Source organism: Condylura cristata, unplaced genomic scaffold (assembly GCF_000260355.1).
Source record: "Condylura cristata isolate star-nosed mole 26May11 unplaced genomic scaffold, ConCri1.0 scaffold00004, whole genome shotgun sequence".
Lineage (NCBI taxonomy): Eukaryota > Metazoa > Chordata > Mammalia > Eulipotyphla > Talpidae > Condylura > Condylura cristata.
Window position 1 is genome coordinate 51959426 of NW_004567105.1, and position 14716 is coordinate 51974141.

Sequence of the window (14716 nt, forward strand, 5' to 3'; positions counted from 1 at the left end):
GTGATCCTTATGTCAGAATGTGCAGCAGTAATAACTGGCAAGGTTTTTTTGATTTGCTTTTATTTTTTAATTGAGATTTTCCCACCCTTTGGCCCCAGAGATTCTGATTCAGTAGAAAGAGTGGAGCCTCTTTCTAAAAAGTTCTTCCTGTGTAGATGATGAAGTACAAATTTGGAAACTAATGTACTAAACCAGAGATCCTCCGCCTTCACTACATATTAGAAACACCTGGGGAGCTTTTACTGGTCTTAACCCAAGATGTTTGCCATATTAAAATCTCTGCGTGTGGGGACAAGACATCTTTGTTTTTCAGAGCTGCCCATGTCCTTCTCATTTGTAGCAAGGTTTAAGAACATGAGATAAAAGTCATCCTTTAAGTTTTCTAGCTCTGAAAACTCCTAAATTCATCTGTGTTACCCTGTGAGCTTTTTGACACACATCTATTGGTTTAGTTCCGTATGGGGACTAGCAGTTATCTTCGAGATTGTCTTTTAATTATCCACACTAATGGAGAGAAGAGCTGTTGCCAGTTATTCAGAATGTTGCACAATTCACTAAGCACTTCTCTTTGTCTTGGACATAGGATTTTGACCCTACAGTATAGGCATAGCAGATTTGTGTTCCTAATTAGGGCTTGTTTAGGATACTGAAAATTCAAATTGGTTTTCCTTAAGCTCAGAAATACCCTTATAGGAACAAGCTAAGATTCAAATGTTCTGTTTTCCCTAAGTCACAGAGCATCTCCTTAATAAATTATGTTTTCCATAAGTGAATGAAGTGAACTATATGGAGATTGATTCATTGTCTGTTACTGTGTTTTCAAAAATTTACATCCTATTCCATCAATTCATTCAAGTCCCATTTAAAATAAATAATGTAATTATGAAATAATATGTGTTTATTTTAACAATTGTGGTTAGAAATGGGCTTAGAAGGCATTATAAATCCTCCCCTGCCTTTTAAAAAAAGTTCTTAATATTTTTATCTACGATTTTTTATTTATTTATGCATACAGAAGTGCAGGGGCAGTGAGAGGATTCACCAGAGACAGAGTGGGAAACAGGTAGATCGACAAAGTACACTGCTGAGGGGAGCAGCGGGTGGGTCAGGAGAGGTCTGCCACATCATGTGGATTACTTCCTGGGGAAGGGATCGAACTCGCACTGACGCGGCTGTGCCTACTTTGCAGTGCTGCGTCCTTACCTGTTGTGCCACCAGAGGCACAACAGACTTAATACTTAAGTCTGTTCTCAGTTACCAAGGATCACCATTGTGACTGTCCTTCCCCAATGACCACATAGTGACCAGCTGATGGGTAGGGTCTCCTAAGGTATAGGGGAGACCTGCCTCTGCCTTTGGTCCTAAACCCCAGCTGACCATTGGTGAATCTGAATGGCTAGGGCTATTGTTTGACCACCTTCTCTTTCCCTGTAGACATCAGCGAAGGGGACAGAGCTCTTTGTCAGCACACCCATTTCAGACAATCCCCCTTTGCCTTCCCCTCTTTCCTGGTCCACCAAATGATGGAAAGCAAGTTTGTTGGAATTGGATGTAAAACTAGTGAAAAGGGAAGATGGCTGAGTGGGAACATGAGAACACTATTGTGAGAAAACTATACATTTTCCTGCAAAGACTCATTTTTGTTCCAATACTGGTTTCTCTAGAGCTACCTTTTGTTCTTCGTTCCAAAGTAGATTCTAAAAATAGCTAAGGCTATAAAGTAATAAAACTGGGGGGACTAGGATGATAATCGATCATAGTGGTTCATGTCTCTGGAGCGACGTATGATTTTTAAGGCATTTTAACAACCATTATTTTAGCTGATGACCATGATAACTCTTGAAGGTAAGTTGGGAGGTATTCTTAATCCCATTTTATAGATGGAATTAACTATGACCCAGAGAAGTTTAAATGATTTTTAAAAGTTTCAGTTAGGGGATCCAATAAAAATCCATGTAATATGATTGAGGAATTTAAGATAAGAAATAGAATGGGAATTTATTCATTCTTAAATTTGTTCATCTAGTAAATCTTTTTTGAGTATCTGCCAACCATTTACCAGGCATTGTTCTATGTGCCGGGATATTATAGAAAAGACACCAAATAAAGCACTTATTCACAGGGCATATGTTCTAATGTGAGAAGACAGACAAACCAAACCAAAGGAAAAAAGAAAGATAGTACAATGTCAGTTATTGTAATTGCATTGAAGAAAAATAAACAGAATCAAGAGACAGAGAATCATGGAGTTTCTTAACTACCTGGGTGAGATGTCCCATGTTTTTCTTTAAGTCAGTTTTAAAAAAAATTTAACGGTATATAAAATGCCCCTTTAAGGACAGTAAATTCAGGGGAAAGATAAGAGATGATAAAAATAGCCATTTTAGTAGATCACTATTTCTAACATTGCATGTTACTAATAGATCTGCTGAATTTGGCTTTGGATTTTTAGCTCTAAGTTGGCTGCCTGTGTTCAGGACAAAAGGCCAATTCTGCCACAGGCATCACCAGGGAAGAAATGGAAACAATAATAAGTTTCTCCAGCCCTCCCCCCCCAGGAAGGAGTTTCCCTAATGCCCTTCGCTGCCAAAGGGAGAAGAGAGAGATGCCACTTTAGAAGTGATGGCTATCACTTACAGCTCATTGGAGAACTTCTATTGTTTTATATCATAAAACTGCAACAATTATAGGACCATCATGGAACCTGCTCAATCCATTTGCTGAAAATTGCTTGAAAGTGTAACAGTTGACTACTGTGGCTTTGGGTTGTCCTCATTGTTTTTCAAATTAATACCTTGTCATTGTTTCAGCAGGTGTTAAGAAATGTTACTAGCATCCTAGGGGCCAAGCATTGGCCCTTTGCTTGATAATTGTTTGCTTTGTATCAGGAAAAAAAAAATACAGTCCTACTGTTTCCAAACCTTCCTCATTTTCACCCTGGAAATTACACAGAAGTGTTAACTAACTTCAATTTGCAGTGCCTGACAGTCACGTCTTGTAGAGAAATGATACTTTGTGATCTAAGGTAAATCACAGTAATGAAAACTAATCTTTTCAGTTATTAGCAAACATACATATCTACTGACTGTGGAAATTTAAGGGGTTTGTGGCAGCTCTCCCAGTGACCCACATTACAGTGTTTTAATAGGTTTCTTTGGAGATAACTTTGAACGCAACATCTCAAGCAGTGTACATTCTGTTCCCTCCCCTCCTCCTCCCTTACAATAAATCGCTTCCTAACTACTGGATGAACCACCTGCTTACCTTTCCAGAAAATCTAATTTATTTAAAAATCAGATCTTCCTACATTTTTTTAATCCTTTTCTTAAGACTGCATTGGGAAACAAAAACAAATAGCTGGATGTCTCTTTGTAGTAAACTGATGAGCAGATACTCAGTACATACTCAGGTTAACTCTTCCCCCAAATTGTGACTGGGGTAGGTGGGGGATGTAGATTGAAATATGATTTCTTTTTTTAAAGGGGGATCAGGTAAGGTCATCATCACCTTTCTAAGGATACTGTTAGGACAGAAAGCAGGAAACAGTATGTTTGGGTACTCTAAAAGGGAAATTTCAGTCCAAAGAAAAGCCAGAAAATGTCTGTGTGTTATCCATTAAAGATTTATCCACTAGAAAAATAACTTGACAGAAAAAAATTACTAGTGGAAAAAAAATCTATAAACCCATTATTCTCATTCCCTTTTTAGCTAGACTAGATTTCTAGAATGAGCCAAGGGTTCTATCATCAGTTCCTACCAGTCCAGGCTGTGGATAGCTATATTATATACTGTGGGAAGCATCAAATGCCAGCACAGACATTGTGGGGTGGGGGTAATAAAATTCATGGATAATCAGGGAGCACCACTGTCTGAAGATTCCATTTTCACACTTTCCTGTTTCTTTGCAGAAACCTGGGATGGACGTGGCCGACGCCTATGTGACTTTCGTCCGCCACTCTCAGGATGTCCTTCGTGATAAGGTCAATGAGGAGATGTATATAGAAAGGTTATTTGATGTAAGTAAATGCCTTCTCCTCCTTGGTTTCCAAGGAGGAGACCCTCCAAAATGTGACAAAATAAGAGACAGGAGGATAAGTCACATTTTGAGAAAATCGATTGGTCCTAATTCAAGCAAAATCTTTTCCGCTCCCCCTGCCTTAGGCTCTTCTCTGTTGTGTGTCTGTTCTGAACCCACTCTCGTGTAGCCATGTCTCAGTCCCAATCTGTGTGATACCTAGGACAGCACCAGCCTCTCCGTAAGCAGGCTAATTCCTGCAGACACTTGGGAGGCAGCTTTCTCTAACTGGCTGAGACCTTTCTGAGTCATGGTTCACCTCCTTGCAATCTGGCCTTGCTTTCAGGGAAATGGTGTGCTCCAGGAAAATGAGCCAGTTCCCTCCCCAGAAGGCAGCACCGCTTTGACCCCAACTATGGCATGTAGGTGTGCAGTAAATATTGCATTGTTATCTCTTCAAGGATAATTTCCCAAAAACTCAAGATCCTTAGTTAGCTGGGGCTTTTAGCAAACACTTAACATTAGCAGTGTTTATTTTAAACAGAAGTGCCCCCTTCCTACCTACCCACTTGAAAATTTGGGAGAGGACACCAAGTGTACAAGGAGCAAGCACTTCAGGCTGCCAGGCCCAGATTGATTTAAGACAGTGCAGATTTTAAAGGGTTAATAGTTACCAGGCAATCTGATTTCTACTGTTGACTACATCTGCACTTCCAAAGCAAGCCACTGAGTCAAAAAGAAAAAAAAAATCTGCTTTGGTCTCAAGTTGCTTGCCTCTTTCAGGCCAAAGCAGATGGGGTTGCCTAATTTAGCCAGATATTTTGCTTCAGGTTTCTACCGAATTTGCCAGGGTAAACCCGGCCAGAGTGCATGGAAGCTGACATTCTTGTCTCTGTGTGGCTCTAATTGTGCCGCCTACTTTTGTCTTGTGAAGTGTGAGCTCTTCCTGTCCAGGTTTCTGTATTTTTAGTGCCAGCCCGAACATTAATGTTTTGGTCTACTATGGAATCCATGTTTCTATATTTTTTCTGTGATTGTGTTCGGCAATTTACATTGAGTTTGTATGTGTGTGTGTTTGCTCCATAGCTAAGTGAGCTCGATGTTGGCACCACTTTAAAGTATTCTGCAGCTTCTGACTTTTATATGCTTTGTCTTCCAGCTCATTTGCTTTCCTTGTGTGTTGAAAGGCTCTTTCTTTTTTCCTTTTCCAATCATCCCCTTTCTGTGCTCAATATCGCTCTTTCCCCCGCATCACCTTTCTTTGAGAAAACGCTTCTACTTTTTAATTCCCACCCGTCCTCTCTCGGATTAAAATGGAACTTATCTCTCATGTCAAATGTTTTATCACATTATATCAAGTGGCATGAATTAGAATCAAATAATCTTCCTGTGTACATCTTCTAGCATGACCCACATCCACTGAGAATGCCTCATACATGCATAAAGCTCACCAGCGGGTCCTCTCCCTTCTCTGCATGCGTGCCTTTATCAAAGTACTGAGCCTAGAATGTCCAGGGCACGACTACAGTTACCCATCCAATAGGCATTGAAAACAGACAGGCAGTGCCCTTGGGTCTACTGTTAGGAGTGTGGACTCTGCCCATCTCCACTGAATGAAATTCCAAACCACAAATTTTCAAGAAGCCTGTGGATTGTTCTTTTCAATGCCTAGGTTGCCTTTTTTTTTTTTTCCTTTGATCAGTATCTTCTGATTCTCAGTTTTGTGTGGCCTTTGTGTGTGTTTGTGTGTGTGTTCCTGTACGAGTGTGTGAATAACCTCTTTAAAATATCCAGTGCTGAATTTGATGTTTAATCTGCAGTTTAGCCTCTTGCTCAGTTGACAGATAACCCACGCTTTATTCTCTCTCTCTGTTTTAATTAGAAATACAAGAAGACCTTTTTTAAAGGTAGCTTTGTTTGAGGTAACAAGGATAACTGTTTTCTCCCGTGACTCTTTTTAAGAGAAAGTGTAACTGAATCTTATGTAAAAAGTAAGATGCAGTCTTGGCTAGCACAGATGGTAAAACTGGGCTCGCCCTACTCCTGAAGAACACAGACAAATTCAATCCTTCTGACCTTTAATATGAATTAGTAATAAATAAAAAAATCACTAAGCATCTGTTTATAGAAAAACACATACGCTGAGGGTCATTCAGAAATTTGCAGGTATTTCTAGTCTCTTCCTGGACTAGAGTGTGACCACCATAAAATGGTGTCAGTACCATTGTGAAAACCCCCACAATTTATCCCTGATAGTCCCAATTGTGTTTTCCCAGGGGAGTCTTAGTTACAGTATCTCATTTTAATAGTTTAACCATTACAGTAATTCACTGAATATCACCCCCAACCCCTTGGGGAAAAAGAATCATCAGGGGTTTATTTAGAGATAATGAATTTCTTTGCCATTTACTTTCTTACTTTCCAAATAACCTGCTCCCCTAATTTACAGAATATTGGTGCTAGGCAACCTAACTGATGTCGTGCAAAAAAAGTTATTGAATCTGTCATGGATTTAAAACATTTGTCATTTGAAAAACTAAGAGCTTCTCAAAAAGCTTCATTACCATGCAGTCTCAGTAATTTAATTCAGTACTTACTGTTTTTCTATAATCTAGCAGCAAAACATCAGATTACCAACATGTTTGATTATTTTTCGGCTTCTGTTTCCTCAAGCATGGTGTTTATTTCTTCCCATATATGCCCTGCAAGGCTCTCATGTCCACCAAGCTAAATGAGAGAATAGGAACGTGAAGGCAGAGGTCTGCAAATACTGTCACCCTATATTTCTTGCTGCAGTAGACTTATTCTTTAAACTCCATTTCCAGGCTTTGTGGTCCTGGGATGGGTTTCTAAACAATTGGCACAAATCTATTGAGAAAAACTTGTTGATCTGAGAGTTTTCTCTTCCAAATTGTTGCATTTTGATAAATGGCAAAAGTGAATAATAGAAAATTAGCATTTTGAATGAAGAAAAAATATAGATATATAACTGAGATTGTTTGCTGTTTGGGGGTTGTTGATTCTGACTGTTGTGTCATTCTCTGGTTTTTAGTTCCTGCTGGCATCTGTCATCAGAAGCATGTTCTCAGAGTTCCTGTTGTATTTTGAGCAGTGTTTCAGTCTCAGTTTTATTTACCTGATAAGTCCTTTAAGTTCTTCCTTTTTTATATTGTTACCTCTCTTCCCCCCCCCCCCGCCTTTTTGGGTGTGTCTTATAGAAAAGGCTGGATGGCATTAGTATGTGTTTGTATCTGAGAACATTTGAACTAGTAGCTGGTCATTTAATGAGTGCATCTTCTGTTTTAAACAGCCCTGTCTCAGGGCTCTATGTGAGCTGATTTCCTCTCTGCCTCTTCATTGTACTTTTGGCTGGAATTGGGTGCTTGTGGGAGATTATCGACATCACATTTGGGGTACTATAATGTTCTGCATTTTAATCTATTTTATTATGTAACTTAACAGCAGCTTTCCACATTCATCTCTACCAATTTTTTTTAACAGGAATTCTCTAGGTTTATCGAAGAAACACATGCAAACATAATATTTCCTAACCATGTCTTTTTAATGAAGTGAAAGTTTCCCTGTTGATTAGTATAGTTGATTTATATAGTCTTATATAAATACTATCAACTTTTTCTATAGTACACCAAGAAAAAGCTAACCAAAATAAAATGCCAGTCAGAAAAGATTCATCAAATTACTTTCCATAATATTTCAGCTATATATTTTTACATCTGCATTTCTTTGATTTTGTTCTGGGAAAGACATGCAATTTTAAATTAGTTTAAGTGGCTGCAAAATAACAACTTCTAATATTTCGAAACAAAAGATTCAGACATTTAAAGGAAGAAACTGTTCCCATCTAGATATATAGCAGTAATGAGTTCAATTGCTCAATTGAAAAAAAAACAAAAGAATCATATTGCTGTCATACTCAAGTCGAAGCTTGGCCTCCTTGAAAATTACTGCTGATGTTTAAAGAAAATATCAAACAGGGATAGGAAATAATCTCCATATTCCTAAAGCAAGAGCTGAGGAGGAGAGCATAAGCTCAAGAAATAACTCAAAGACTGCGATTTAAAACTTGAGTGTCCATAAATCATGCAGATGGCTTTTCCCCCTTCTCTAGTGATTAATTCACCATCTTCCCCAAAACAAAAACATGCTTTTTGAAATTAGAGATCAGATCATCAAGAGAAGCACCTAAGATTTCAAGGTCTAAACAAAAATTAATTTATTTCTTTCCTCCTTGTACTTCTTCAAGACACAGACTGAGAAGAAAATCGGGATTAAGAGAGATGTGCTTAGGGTGAATTCATCTGCTTAAACCTCCCAGGCTCGGAGATGAGTGATTAAAAAGCCATCTCGAACTTGGACGGAATCCACACTGGTGGGAACGCAGCATCCACCCTGGCTCTCTTCAGGCCCCATGTCATTGTGAACCAGGGAACATTTGACTAGAGATGATACGTGGATTATATAGGTCAATTATACACTTAATCTGCCTTCTGGAGGATTAAGTATTTGCAGATTGACTCTGCATTTGGCTTCTTCTTGGCAGTTATCAGATCAGGAAAGGGCCCCTTACCAAACTGCCTTGTAAGCACTTAATCAGGCAGCCCGGGCAGGTCTGGAGGGGACCACTTCTCCATAGTCTTTGCTTGCACAGATTTTAATTTGCTGTTCCATTATCAAATCGTATATTTGTCTACTTTATGTGTCAGCACAGTAATTGAGTGTGAATATTTCCTTTTAAAAGGGTAATTTGAAAAATGAAACCTCTGCCTGTGAAAAAAATATTTGTTGGGTTTATATATGAAGCCACAGATAACCTTATTTTAATAACCTTATTAAACCATAAAAGCACTAGGCAAGTAAACCTGTATCAATCGAATTAAAAGTCACCTGCTTAGGGAAGTAGTACTGGACTCTGAGGACAGCAGTATTATGTTCTCTCTCAAGTACTTGCCAACCATCCAGATGAGAGAAGTTATTACAAAATAACAAAGAAGGGAAAGGTGCAGAAGTTTTCACCTGTATAATAGGTTGCATGTCTAGGAAACTGAATTAAAGGAAATCAAGACGTGGCATTGTAGATAGAGTGGGAGTTATATTTTCTATAAGCAGTAAGCAGACTTGATGCCCTGAAGGAGAGCTATTGAAGAGTGACTATAGGCCTTGGTCCTGGAGATGCCATCCTTAACCCCTGGTCCTTTTGAGCTGGGTGACCTAGGACAAAGTATTTAATCTCTCAGCTGATTCATCTATAAAGCAGAGGTGATCTTATGCAGAACCTTCTCGTGGCATTGTTATGAGCAAAATGCAGTATTGCAACTGCCAGCATCAGGCTCTCAGAAAGGATTTGGTAAGTGTTAGCCGCCACTGGCACCACCATCATCTCTTCTTCATTGTCATCATTATCATATCATCATCATATCACTGAAATGGAAATGCCTTTGCTGGACTTTTTTTTTCTGGTTACATAAAACTCTATATCCATTTTAAGGTGCTGGGAGAGTTTATCACTTTAAGATGTTACTGTGTGCTTGCTTAGAATTTCCTGATGTACAACTACCTGGTACATTTGTACTTTTCATAAAACATAATTTTGAAACCAGCAAAATAGCAATGGTTGGGACCAGAGCTTTGAAGTAAGTCAGGTAAAAGTGGGAATGCTGGTTTGGTCACTTCTGAGCTGTCACACTTTTTGTTTTAGCCTATCTGAGCCCCAACTTCCCCACATACAAGGAAACTGACTTCTTAACAGTTGTGGTGAGGACACTATATAGCTTAGTGAATGTGTACTAGCATAGTTAAAATTTTAGCACCTCTTTCATTATTAGTATCTCATAGAATTATTTCTTCTTTCAAGAGACTTCAAAATGGCCTGATACCCCCTCAACAAAACTGCCATGCTTTGACAAAGTCAGAATTCATCTTCCAAATCTGAGTTATTTTGGAGGAGGGAGAAATGATTAATAAATTGTATTATTACATATGCAGTAGATAAACATGGTAAACATTGAGAAAATACAGCTAAGCAAAAAATAAGAAAATGGTATGCTCCTTATATCAAAATATTATTATTGAGTTTATATTCTTTGAGGTCTTTTCCTGCGTGCTTACATGTTTTATGTACTATTTACCAAAATAAGTAGAGAATTGCTTTTTTAAGTTAATGATCTTTATTTTCCACATGAATAAATGTTCATCTAATTCATTGCCCATATTCAAAATTCCCCACTTGTCCCCAAAATATTCTTGAAGCTGGTTTTTGCAAACCAGGATCCAATGCACAGCCACACATTGCATCTGGTTGAGATGTACTTTCGATTTCTTTTATCGGCACTGGCCCTTTTTTCAAGATTCCCGACTTGTTAAAGGGACCGCCGTGCCAATTGTTCTGCAGACTGGAGGAGTTTATTACTATCTAAACATAGAACTGATTTGGGAAGAAAAAAAAAAAAAACCTAACTGAATTCAACCAAGTAGTGCCTTTAGACATAATTAGTAACTCCGTATAATTCAACCAGGATTTTTAAAAACTGTTCTCTGTATATAAAGAGGATTTTTGAAGTTTTTTTTTTTTTCTTTTCAAAACAAAAACAGTAAGAAAGCCACAGAGGCTGAGGTATAAGTTGACCACGTGAAAAGCTAGAAGGATTTTATTTCATGTAATGAGGTACAGATATGGGTACCTTATGATTATGGATAATGCTACAGCTTATGGTCCAGTATTTCTTATACTATGTAATTGCCTCAGTAAAATCTTGGACAAGTAAGTTTAACATACCCCTGGACTATAAGAAAGGTTCCTTTGCTAATTCTACTAAGAATTTCCTGAGTTTATCAATCTAAAATTAAGCCCTTCACATTAGTATAAAGCTGAGCTTTCAATACTCCTCATATCAAATTTAAATTGATCATCATCTTTATCATCCTCAATTATGAAGCCCAAGAACACGCCCTCCACCCCACTCAGACAGCCTTTAAAGCCCACATGATTCTATACATATTTCGGAACAGAAAAACAAATCTGAAATGTACTAGAAAGGCAGTTAGGAAAGGAGAGACAGTGCATTTTTCTACCTGATTTTGAGCCCAAAAGTAAATTGTGGCAGTAAGACCATGTCTTCTGTCATACATTGCAGCTGTAGAGTTATGTGATTTCACAAAAGGATGCAGTCAGAGGGAAATGAGAGGTGGAAGGCCTCACCCTCTTACCTTGATTCACGACACATATAAGTAACCAGATATGTACATACTGCCCCGCACTCACACATGTGAAGGGGTGGGGGGGATTCCTTGATGTGAACCTTAGACTCAAGACTTTTCAAATTAGAATTACAAAACAATCCAAACCCATCTTCAAAACCTTTAATCTACATTAACCCTCAAAGATGCAGTGTCTTCATGATGTCCCTGCTTCACAGTGTTCAAATCTGCCCTTAGCAGATTTACTATCTCCTTTCCTAGTAATGTGAAGAAGACTTACTTGTTGAATATTGGCAATTTTAGAAAAATAGTTAGCCAAAAGAATAAAGCACTAATAGAAGACTTTAGTCTTTAACATGGCAGAAAACAAACTAAGATACGAGAGGAAGAAAGAATATTTTGATGCCTTTTACAAACCCATGGCAGTGAATCTCCTATTCAATTATGAACTCTCTTGCCCCATAGCCTTCGCTTGATAGCTATTCATTGTTTTACTTTTAGAGAATTAGATTTTGAAATACATTCTATTCTACATAGATAGGGGCATGCTTTTCTCCATGTCTGGTTGTTTGAAGTTTCCAGCAGCCCTGCATGCAGAAAATAGAAGGGACCTTAATAGATTTTTATTTTTTGGATTAATTGTGTCAAAAGCATTATTACTGTCCAAAAGGAATTGTTTGGTTTTTGTAAGCATCATTCTTGCAGAATATTTTTCAGTGGCTTGTCTTCAATCGTTTTCTGATCTAGCTGCTTCCTTCTAAAGCTATTCATAGAAATAGGTCTCGTTTACTTTTGGGCAAACCTTACATAAAACCAGTCTTGAATTTTCTCTGGAGCTTGTGTGTACCAAGGAGTTTTGCTGAGTGCCTTTATCAGAACAGCTTTCTGTGTTCTGAGAGACATTTGGTGAATACTGTTAATTTGTTTTCTTTTCCAGAGGAGAATGTTCCACTAATCATTCTAGAAAGCCAGGCTTATTGCCCTGTTACTTTAAGGTCACAGTACCCTTTCTAACATAACCCACTTCATACTTCTGTGTCTTAGAAAAGGTGTTTTGTGTTCTCATGGAGGACTTTAAGGCATAAAGGAGACACTGGTGGTGAACTCATGCATACACCACACATGTGCATACCTGATACACAAACACTCACACACAGAGTAGGCAAGGCATATTTTGGGCAACAAATATTTGTAAGAGACAGGTATACCAGATCTTCCGATACTTTCCATGAATTAACTAAGTATTTCTCCATGCCAGGTTTTTAGAGGCTACCTATAAAAGACTTCACTAACTCACCACATCTAGAGTCATAGTCACCTGTTCAAACTTTTTTTTTAATGACTGACTTTTAAGTGTCACCTAGGTTCTTATTATGCAGTGTGGTCTGTGAACCCTCCAGCATCACCTAGGAGTTGCAAGAGGTACAGAATTTCAGCCCTGACCTCCTGCAAAGGAATCTGAATTTGCATGTTAACAAGATCCTCTGTTGATACATATGCACATTAAAGTTTAAAAAGTACCAAGTAAGATCAATAATTCTCAAATTTATTTTCCCACAACTCACCACAAGAATCAAATTATACGTAATACCCCAGTGTGCTACACACATGCAGGGGCACACACAAAGCAAATTTTGAAATTATATTTATCCTTCATGTGACACAATCTAATATTTTATATCCCACCTTTTTAAAAATGTTGGTGATAAACAATAAAATTATCTCATCACACACTGATAGATTTCAACCCTGAGTTTTGAAAACACACCTGGAGCAATGTGTCTCACCCTTGGCACTGTTGACAAGTTGAATGAAGTCCACATTGTGGGGGTATCAGCCTATCTACTGAAGGATGTTGAACAGCATCCATGCTCCTTTTGTTGCAAATAGCAACCCCACTTAATTATGACCACCAAAAATGTCTCCAGACATGGCTATAAGTCCCAGGGAGCAGGGGCAAAATCACCCCCATTTGAGATTTGGATGAACCAGAAAAGATATGAATGCCAAATGTGGTGAAGGACACGTTACCTCTGTGCCTGTCAGTGTCCCTCTACCACAGCCACCACCCACGTATGATGAGTATGTTGTAGACAACCACCACAACCAAGTTCCATTTGGCAACCTGGGAATTTTCTTGGGACCTGCCCCAATCTCCAGGGAGGTTATGTTTAGGGGACTTCATCCAATGGCGTCCTGTAAGATTCGCTGAGATTCTTTTTTTTTTATTTAAGAAATAATTGATATAGACTCATTACTTGTGAGATACCCAAGACCCTTCACCCCTACTGGGGTGAATTTCCGCAGAATAGTCCTACCCAGAGCCAAGGAAGGGCTATGGAGGAGCAGTTAGATTGGCAATATGGCTTCTCAATTTGGCCTTCCTCAGTTGCTTTTCTTTTTACAATTCCTTTTGGACCTTGGTTAAAAAATATATGTGTGTTGTTGCTTCCACCGGGTGGCTACAAGTTATTTTTGTGTACCCAAAAACCTGAAAAGAAGGCTCAACTTAAATACTTCATTCATTCCAAATTCCCAATTCAGAAGAGAACAGTTAACAGCCTCCTTTTCTTCTGTTAAGAAGTTGACTAAAAATCCATTTAGTAGAGTCTAGTGACCTGTCTCCAGTATGAACAGTTCTGCATTAGGAGACATACAATAACAATGTCACTGGCCGTATTGGGCCTTTTCAGCTGCTGGTAGCAGAGTTTTTCACTCCAGCTATCACTGGACTGGCACCAACCATGCTGACAAACTGCCAGATTTTGCCCAGGGTGGGGGTTTGTTAGTTACCGGATCTGTTGTCAACCAAGATATAAAAGCCCCTCTAATTTTTGGTGTGAGAAAAAAGTGTAATGAAATAATACATACAATAAGCAAAGAGATATCTCCCAGTGAAATGCATGAATTTTTAAATGTTCTAAATTACTTTGTTGTTGTTGTTTTAGGTTTTATCAACCTCATTGTAACATAATTTATAGACAGTAATATGTATCTGTTATAGCTGTACAGTTCAATGAGATTCTTTTTTAATTGAGGTATAATTGATATATAATATTTTATTAGTTTCAGGTAGACAGTTACTTTTTAAGGAAGATAAATACTACCTTTGATTCAGAAAATAATTTGGAATTTGGCCTAGAAAACCATCCTGTTAAAGAGAGAGAGAAAAAAACAAGAGTTATTAGATGCCCAGTAGTTTGGGGAGTTCTCACTGTTTTTCAGCTAAAGATGATTTGTCTCACAGAAGACATTCAGCAATATCTGGAGACCTTTGTGGTTGTCACAAATAGATGACACTTGTACCCAGCCAAAGTGCTGCTTAAACACCCTGCACTCCCACAGCAACGGGTCACTCAGCTCACAATGCCAGTGGTGTAGTGGTGAAAAAGCCTGCTCTAGGTGATGCCTCCATCACCACAAATGCTTGGTCTCTGGTGCCATGGGCTAGGTACATCTTGGAACAAATCATGCACATTATCTCTG

General features: G+C 38.4%; 1 protein-coding gene across 9 annotated transcripts in view; it reads left to right on the forward strand.

Annotated features, from left to right (window-relative positions):
- CADPS (Ca++-dependent secretion activator) overlaps positions 1-14716 on the forward strand; it is a 428545-nt gene that overhangs the window by 388255 nt on the left and 25574 nt on the right. For all 9 annotated transcript variants that reach the window (XM_012735284.1, XM_012735280.1, XM_012735279.1 and 6 more), the window contains one exon: positions 3909-4016. In XM_012735284.1, coding sequence (XP_012590738.1) covers positions 3909-4016 — 108 coding nt within the window. The remainder of the gene's footprint in view (positions 1-3908; positions 4017-14716) is intronic.